This window comes from Nerophis ophidion, linkage group LG26 (genome assembly GCF_033978795.1).
Source record: "Nerophis ophidion isolate RoL-2023_Sa linkage group LG26, RoL_Noph_v1.0, whole genome shotgun sequence".
NCBI lineage: Eukaryota > Metazoa > Chordata > Actinopteri > Syngnathiformes > Syngnathidae > Nerophis > Nerophis ophidion.
Window position 1 is genome coordinate 24,147,224 of NC_084636.1, and position 9,388 is coordinate 24,156,611.

The 9,388-nt window shown below is 39.9% G+C and overlaps 1 protein-coding gene across 1 annotated transcript in view; it reads left to right on the plus strand.

Annotated features, from left to right (window-relative positions):
• Positions 1 to 17: 17 nt before the first annotated feature.
• The window catches only part of hmg20b (high mobility group 20B), a 12,378-nt gene continuing 3,007 nt past the window's right edge, over positions 18 to 9,388 (plus strand). The window contains exons 1-8 of the mRNA XM_061888101.1: positions 18 to 184; positions 392 to 532; positions 656 to 856; positions 931 to 1,051; positions 1,125 to 1,171; positions 4,122 to 4,188; positions 6,243 to 6,458; positions 9,190 to 9,322. Of these exons, the coding sequence (XP_061744085.1) occupies positions 449 to 532; positions 656 to 856; positions 931 to 1,051; positions 1,125 to 1,171; positions 4,122 to 4,188; positions 6,243 to 6,458; positions 9,190 to 9,322 (869 nt within the window). The 5' untranslated portion in view covers positions 18 to 184; positions 392 to 448. The remainder of the gene's footprint in view (positions 185 to 391; positions 533 to 655; positions 857 to 930; positions 1,052 to 1,124; positions 1,172 to 4,121; positions 4,189 to 6,242; positions 6,459 to 9,189; positions 9,323 to 9,388) is intronic.

The following is a 9,388-nucleotide window of genomic DNA, read 5'->3' on the forward strand; positions in this document are numbered from 1 at the left end:
TCCGATGACGTATGTACTGCCACTATTGGTCATGTTTAACCCACGGGGCGTGACGTCCTCGACGAACGAACCAATCACGTGTCTCCATGCCTTGTCCCCCCCTGCTCAACTTCCTGTTTTTCCGGCGCGACGAATATCTATCTGAACGGAATAAAAAATAGTTTTAGTCGACGGTCGACTTCATGTAAGTATTTACCCCGGAATATAAAATACCACGATTGTTTTACTCACCTTTTTTTTTTCTGCCAGCGTATGTTTTTGTTTGCGTAATTGACTTGCAATTAGCTTCCATTGCCTTGCTAGCAGGCTGCTTAGCTATGTAATCATCTTCCATGCGGTGACGTTTTTCTTTCAGAAATTCGCATTTTTGTTTAATTGTCCCTCTGCACAGCGTCACTTTGACGGAGCGAGTTCGATTTGTGAGCACGCAGTTTGAGGAGGACTCATCATGGGAGGGATAAAACAGGAACAGAATGATGCTCCACAGCACCCAAAAGCCTCCCAGTCAACAACAGAACATCCTCAAGAAGAGGTTGGTGATGCTTCATGTTATTCACATGTTTATTTGTCATGTTCGATTACTAAGACCCGAAATTGATTAATTAAAAAGATTACCCTATTAAACACAGCTGTTTTTGTCCCAACATAATTGCAGCCCAAGAAGAGAGGATGGCCAAAGGGCAAGAAAAGAAAGAAGGTGCTTCCAAATGGTCCAAAGGCACCGGTTACCGGCTATGTCCGCTTTTTGAATGAGCGACGGGAGGTCATGAGGGCCCGATATCCTGACCTGCCTTTCCCGGAAATCACCAAGCGACTTGGAGCAGAATGGACTCGACTAGCACCAACCGACAAACAGGTAGTTTCCCCAAACCTTTCCTTTTATCTGTAAAGTTGCTATTATTCGGAGTCAACGAGAATTGCCTTAACCAGCATTACCTGGAAGAGGCGGAGCGCGAAAAGATGCAGTATGCTCAGGAACTGAAGGAATATCATCAGACCGAGGCGTATCAGATCACCAGCGCCAAGATACAAGACAAGAGAATTAAGAAAGGTGGATTCAATGTGGTGCTCCTGTGCATTATGTGTTTTTATTCTTTGTGTCATGTCTTTTTCATTTCTTTCAGAGGACAATCAGTCTGTAATCATCAGTGCAAGTTCAGGCTTGCCTAAGGTGCGTGAGTCTCCCTTTTCACCATTCTGACATTCATTTTGTTTATAATTGCACATGCAGAATAACAGAAGTGTTTGTAATATAGTCCATCCGGAAAGTATTCACAATGCTTCACTTGTCCCACATTTTATTATGTTATAGCCTTATTCCAAAATGGAATATATTCATGTTTGTCCTCCAAAATTGGACTCACAATACCAAATAATGCTGCATAACTGATTTTTTTTGGGAAAGTTTTGCTAATTTATTAAATAAATGGGTTGTACTTGTATAGCGCTTTTCTACCTTCAAGGTACTCAAAGCGCTTTGACACTACTTCCACATTTACCCGTTCACACACACATTCACACACTGATGGAGGGAGCTGCCATGCAAGGCGCCAACCAGCACCCATCAGGCGCAAGGGTGAAGTGTCTTGCTCAGGACACAACGGACGTGACGAAGTTGGTTCTAGGTGGGATTTGAACCAGTGACCCTCGGGTTGCGCACGGCCACTCTCCCACTGCGCCACGCCGTCCCTAAAGATAAAAAACTAAGAAATTTAACCTGGATAAATATGTATAGCCTTTGCTCAGCAGTTTGTTGCACTGAAGTAATGTAATACCGTAAATAAACTGTAGATAATAACACTGATCAATGTGTAAATATTAGTGACTAAATACTGTTGGAACTGAACCAAATACAGTGATTCATTAGGATAATTGGGGTATGTATGTTCTATTAATGATGTTTTTAAGGCTTTAAATACTAAAATATGTTCTTCAAATGGTGCTGTCTTTGTTAATTTTAGCATGTTAAATTGGTGAAAAACCAGGGCCTTCTGGGGGCGTTGCCCCCCTTGTCCCCTCCAGACCCCCAGAAATTTTTTCTGTCTTTTTCATTGTGTTCAAATCACATGTCTGTTGTTAATGTACTTCAATCAATGAAAGCCTCAAGTCATTTTGAATCTGATGCCAGAAATTTGGCACACCTATTTTTGGGCAGTTTCGCCCATTCCTTTTTGCAGCATTTCTCAAGCTCCCATGAGGTTGGACAAGAAGCGTTGGTTTTCATCTATGGTGTTTATGTACATTGATGCATTCATCTTTCCCTCCATCCTGACTAGTCTCCCAGTTCCTGCCCCTGGAAAACATCCTCACAGCATGATGCTGCCACCACCATGCTTCACTGTAGGGATGGTGTTGCCATGCACTGTCAAGTGTGGGACCTCATATACAGTGGGGCAAAAAAGTATTTAGTCAGCCACCGATTGTGCAAGTTCTCCCACTTAAAATGATGACAGAGGTCTGTAATTTTCATCATAGGTACACTTCAACTGTCACACACAAAATGTGAAAAAAAAAATCCAGGAATTCACATTGTAGGAATTTGAAATAATTTATTTGCAAATTATGGTGGAAAATAAATATTTGGTCACTTCAATCAAGGAAGATCTCTGGCTCTCACAGACCTGTAACTTCTTTTTTAAGAAGCTCTTCTGTCCTCCACTCGTTACCTGTGTTAATGGCACTCTTTTGAACTTATCTGTATAAAAGACACCTGTCCACAGCCTCAAACAGTCAGACTCCAAACTCCACTATGGCCAAGACCAAAGAGCTGTCGAAGGACACCAGGAAAAGAATTGTAGACATGCACCTGACTGGGAAGAGTGAATCTACAATTGGCAAACAACTTGGTGTGAAAAAATCAACTGTGGGAGCAATTATCCACTGATAATCTCCCTCGATCTGGGGCTCCACGCAAGATCTCATCCCGTGGGGTCAAAATGATCATGAGAACGGTGAGCAAAAATCCCAGAACCACACGGGGGGATCTGGTGAATGACCTGCAGAGAGCTGGGACCAAAGTAACAAACGTTACCATCAGTAAAACACTATGCCGACAGGGAATCAAATCCTGCAGTGACAGACGTGTCCCCCTGCTTAAGCCAGTGCATGTCCAGGCCCATCTGAAGTTTGCCAGAGAGCACATGGATGATACAGCAGAGGATTGGGAGAATGTCATGTGGTCAGATGAAACCAAAATGGAATTTTCTGGTATAAACTCAACTCGTGTTTGGAGGAAGAAGAATACTGAGTTGCCTCCCAAGAACATCACACCTACTGTGAAGCATGGTGGTGGAAACTTCATGCTTTGGGGCTGTTTTTCTGCTAAGGGGACAGGACAATTGATCCGTGTTAAGTAAAGAATGAATGGGGCCATGTATCGTGAGATTTTTAGGCAAAATGTCCTTCCATCAGTGAGAGCTTTTGAATGGTTGACCAAATACTTATTTTAAGACATAATTTACACATAAATTATTTAAAATTCCTACAATGTGAATTCCAGGATTTTTTTTTCACATTCTGTCTCTCACAGTTGAAGTGTACCTATGATGAAAATTACAGACCTATGTCATCATTTTAAGTGGCAGAACTTGCACAATTGGTGGCTGACTAAATACTTTTTTGCCCCACTGTATATAGACAGGTGTGTGCCTTTCCAAATTACGTCCAACCAACTTCATTTACCAAAAACTAGGAACATCTCAAGGATCAACAGTTAAAACAGGAGGTAAAGGCTGTGAATACTGATGTTAATTTGCAAAAATTTCTAAAAACTTTAACATTGTCATTATGGGGTATTGTGTGTAGAATTTTGAGGACAAAACATCGATTTATTCCTTCTTGGAATAAGTCTGTAACATAAAACTTTCCATTGTATCTTGGTTACCCCGTTTAGCTAGGGGCACAATAATAAAGCCAGCTCTTTAGTATGATGCAGTGCTGTTCTATTCCCCTGAAAACCACAATAATAAACTTGTTTTTCTAATGAATGATTGGGACAAGCGATTAAAAAAATGGATGGATTCGGTTAAAGTCAGAATTGGGGAATATTAGACATATTTGTTGATATCAATTAACTGTGCTTGTGTGAGAATAACTTTTCTGTGATCATTTTTCTCTTTAAGGCATCCGAACTCCCAAGCAGGTTTGAGATCCCAATATTCACAGAGGAGTTCCTGGATCAGAACAAAGGTAACAAAAATGTACTTTAATACATTAATGGCTTTTAACAAGATAACAATACCAAAACATATTACAAGTGCCACTAAAGGTTAGTAGGCCTGCTTTCAATTCAAATTCACCAAATCAGATAACTACTTAATATGAGCAACCATCAACATACATATTTAATAGTATTAATTTTAGCCAAAATAACCTTAATACAAAAATATATAATTTGTTTACCAGGCATTGAGTGCTTAACATGTGCACACACTGAGTGACATCACAACCAATCAGTAGTGGAGCTGCTTTAACGTTTAAAGCAGTGGTTCTTAACCAGGGTTCGATCGAACCCTAGGGGTTCGGTGAGTCGACCTCAGGGGTTCGGCCGAGGTCAAAACACACCCGACTCTTCGTGTAAATACAAACTTCTCCCTGTTGGCATATTACGGATACGGCAACAGCTGACTGATTTGCAGGTGTGTAATTTGTGGTGAGTTTATCCAATGTCTTAGTTTTGTTGTTTGAACAAGGTGATGTTCATGCACGGTTCATTTTGTGCACCAGTAAAAAAAAACATGGTAACACTTTAGTATGGGGAACATATTCACCATTAATTAGTTACTTATTAACATGCAAATTAGTAACATATTGGCTCTTAACTAGTCATTAAGTACTAATTAATGCCTTATTCGGCATGGCCTTATTATAACCCTAACCCTGATCCTAACCAAATAATTCTAAATTAAGTCTTTAATACTTAACAGGGGCGCTCACACTTTTTCTGCAGGCGAGTTACTTTTCAATTGACAAAGTCGAGGAGATCTACCTCATTCCTATTTATTTATTTATGAAAGAGACATTTTTGTTAACAAATTAATGGTGTTTAATGATAATACAAGCATGTTTAACACACATAGATTTCTTTCTTTCATGAAGACAAGAATATAAGTTGGTGTATTTGATTCTGATGACTTGCATTGATTGGAATCAGACAGTGGTGCTGATAACGTCCGCATTTTCAAATGGAGGAAAAAAAAAGTCCTCCTTTCTGTCCAATACCACATGAAAGTGGTTGGATTTGGCATCTCATTTGTCCAACTTGCATACTCGTTTTTAAACACTTTGTTATGAGAGTAGCATATGTGCGTGGCCCTTTAATGTCTGGCAGCAGGTGAGTGACGTCGGTGAGTGTGCGGGTGGGCAAGCAAGTGAGAAAGCAGTCGCTGAGGGCGGGGGAGAAATACATTGGCATCAAACTCCGTAGCTTGCTAGCTTTCTGAGACTCTTATTTTGTTAGCACAGGCAGGATGAAACAGGTCTTTTATGGTGAAGACAGGAACTGTGCAGTCGGTCTTTAGAGTTTTGACAGTAGGTACGGAGTCTCTAGAAATAAAATGTGTTTCTCTGCGTCCGTCCTGTTAGTGATTTTTTTCTTAAATATGAGCTTGCAGCAGCCAGCGTCATCTCACAAGATCCTCGGGTTCCGAGAATGTCAAACAACTGATGAAAGTGAAGTCTTGGTATGATTGATGATTGCTCATTTTTATGTATATTTTTTAATGCCTGGCTTGAGATCGACTGACACACCCTCCGAGATCGACCAGTCGATCGTGATCGACGTAATGGGCCCCCCTGACTTGGAATATGTTCCCCTAGTGTCCAAATAACTCTAAATTAAGTATTTGCTACTTAGAATATGTTCCCCTATACTAAAGTGTTACCACAAATGTACAACTTTGTCTTGAATTTGAAAAAAAACCATTTGATTTTTCACAAAAGAAGGGTTCGGTGAATGCGCATGTGAAACTGGTGGGGTTCGGTACCTCCAACAAGGTTAAGAACCACTGGTTTGAAGTTTATTTTATACTCCAGTGAGTCAACAATCCCCGAAAAAAGTTAGTTAAAACCCTGCTGGAACGCGGGGTGTGTACAGAGCAAGAGGACTAATGCACGCTGACTGAGTTAAGAGAATATTGTGTTACTTTTATAACGACAGGCAAGGAGTCGAAGGTGTGGTCTGCTTTATATCCAGCCCCTTGTCAGCTGGGATCAAATTCACATTGTATCATTGTTTCTTGCAGCTAGAGAGGCAGAGCTGCGCCGACTTCGTAAGGCAAATATTGAGTTTGAGGAGCAGAATGCAGTGCTGCAGAGGCACATCAAGGATATGTACAATGCCAAAGAGCGCCTTGAGGCTGAACTGGGACAGGATGAGAAGCGCACGCAGGCTCTTCATCAGCACCTGCTGGCCATTAAACACACTCTGGTCAACAGTCTGTCTTCTGTCCCGCTACCAGGTAAACACCCCTAAGACCTTGTGGTATTTACAGTGAATTAATTTCAATATATCATGATCGGGTTTATCTTTTCAGTCAGCTATTGTGTGTGTGTGTTATGGATGTCAATGTATGATTGTTGTGACCAAAATTATCACGGTATTTTTAAATGTGATGAAAATATTAATACTAAAATGTTTTACCAAGTTTTATTTTAAAAAACACAACACATTCAAAATGATTTCCTTTTGTAGAAGAAACATTACTGTAGATAAAAACACTGTACCTCAAGTAGAAATTGAATGTGCATATGAAAACAACAAACGCATTATGAGCAAAGTACTATGGCAGAAACAAAATAACTAAAATAAATGTGAAAATTGTGGAAGATAGCACTTCATGGACATAAGAGATTCAAAATTAAAAACAATGTAATAATTTTGAAAGACGGCACCTTATTGCCATAAGACATAACAGCACTTTTTGTCCATGTAGATAAAAATAGTGTTCATGTATGAGATCAACGGCTGTCAATTATGGCCGAAGTATCAATTAAGATTATTTTGATCAGTATTGAAATCATGATTACCGATTTTTCGGTAAAGCAGTGTTGGGGCGTGAACGTAATGCCATCATGTAATTTGTAATGTCTAATATAAAAGGCTATAGATAAACATTATCCATATTTCTAAAGACAAATATTATTATTTTTTATTCATTAATTATATCAACCTGCCAGCCTTTTGTAATTTATGATGTCTTTATCTCTATTTATACATTTTGATAGGATGTAATTTTTTTAATTATTTTTTTTAAGTTATGTACCGTATTTTCCGCACTATAAGGCGCACCGGATTATAAGGGGCACCTTCAACGAATGGCTTATTTAAAAATTTTTTCATATATAAGGCGCACCACATTATAAGGTGCATAGAATAGATGCTACAGTAAAGGGTGGGGTTACGTTATGCATCCTTTAGATAGAGCTACGCTAAAGGGAATGTCAAAAAAACTGTCAGGTCAGTCAAACTTTATTAATAGATTACAAACCACCGTTCGGACAACGCCGTTCACTCCCAAAATGAATAAACAGCTGTTTTATTATTGCGTAAAATATTGTCTGATACTGTTATGGTAAATCAAACGTTAGTGCACTCACAATATAGTAACACTCGAAATAGTGCAAAGCAGTAATATATCAATATAACTCAACGTTGCTCAAAGGATAATATCACACAAGACACAAAATAAACATGTAAAGCTCACTTTATTAAGTTATTCCTCATCCACAAATCCCTCAAATTGTTCTTCTTCAGTGTTCGAATCAAACAGTTGGGCGAATACGGCATCCAACATGCCCGTCTCCGTCTCGTCGAAGTCGACATAAAATGAGTCAGTGTCGCTGCTGTTAATGTTGAATTCTCTCGCTGCTGCTCTATTCTTGTGTTCTACTGTGTGACTGATCGCCTTGAGTTTAAACTTTGCACAGAAAGGGCACGCCTTCTGCAGTCATATATCCCAGCATGCACCGCGCGCTTCTTCTTCTACGGGGGAAAATAAGGTTGGCGGCTGCTTACCGTAGTTGCGAGACCTCTTGTGGCATGTTTAATTCGGACACGGAAGAAGAATAATTCAAGGGATTTCGTGGATGAGGAATAATTTAATAAAGTGAGCTTTACATGTTTATTTTGTGTGTTGTGTGACATTAACATTTGAGCAACGTTGAGTTATTGCTATATCGTTATTGCTTTGCACTATTTTGAGATGTGGTTAATGGAGTCAGTGTTGCTGCTGTTGTCTAGCAGTTCAGTGACCATTCTTGCTTTCCTGAAATCATGTCTCTCAATAGGAGCCATTTTGGGTTATTTACATAAACACACAAATGGAAATGAAACCCGCCACACCACCTGCTGCATGTTTCCTTTCGTCATTAACTGTCAGTCACAGCTGATGGACACTGTATCGAGAAAATAAATGCAACATCAAATAGTTTTCTCCTTCGCTGTATACTTTCAGTGTAGGACAGATGCGCCTGTGCGGCACCCTCTTAAACGCACAACGAAATTCCACGGAAATGAAGCGAGGTAAAATGAAGTTAAAACAAGCGCTTGGCTCCGTTTACTCCAAGGGGAAAACTCCAGCGCAAAGACCGTGTAGTTAGTCCGCCATGGTTGTCAAGCCAAACAACGCGAGTGTGCATGCGCCAGCGCGGCTGTGACTTAGTTTCCTGGAAGTAAGCAGTGTTGCCTAAAACGCATTAATAAATGACGGTTTTTCGGTAATTAAAAATGTAAACGATATTACTAAACTTTGGAAATTTTACCGCTGTTAATCATCCCTACTAGTAACATACCTCTTTCTTATTTTAGTCACTTTTTGTTATTTTTTGTATTACCAGTTGTTGGGCTCTTTACAGTGCTGGCTCTAGACCCTTGTGTCCCTAAACAAGATATTGTTGGTGGCGTTAATATTACTAAGGTTTGATTTTATATTAGAAATGCAAACATGCCCCCCTTCGCTCGTGGTTGTGGCCCTTAAAAAACTAATAGATATTTATACCACGAGCGGGCCATGGTCTACTGTATTAGGCCTGCATTGTCACATAAGTTCTTCCTAATATTGGTAAAACCCGCGGATCAATAATGGTTTTGGTTCTGTTGCACTTATGTTCCTCATTATTGGTATATGTCCAAATATCACCAATTGTTGTGAATTCCACAGTTTTTATTCTTCTCCTTGCGTCTTTAAACAGGCACAAGTGAGACGGCATCCCTTGGAAATTTGGACTCGTATCTCAGTCGTCTCAACGGAGTGCTAGATGGGAACCCTCACAAGCACCGGGCCTTGCTCACGCAGCTCTGCGACATTCTCTCTCACGTCGACAGGTAGCTCACGCCTCTCTACCACCTTTTTTTCCCCCTTTTTTTTTTTTTTTTTTTCCAATCAGTCAC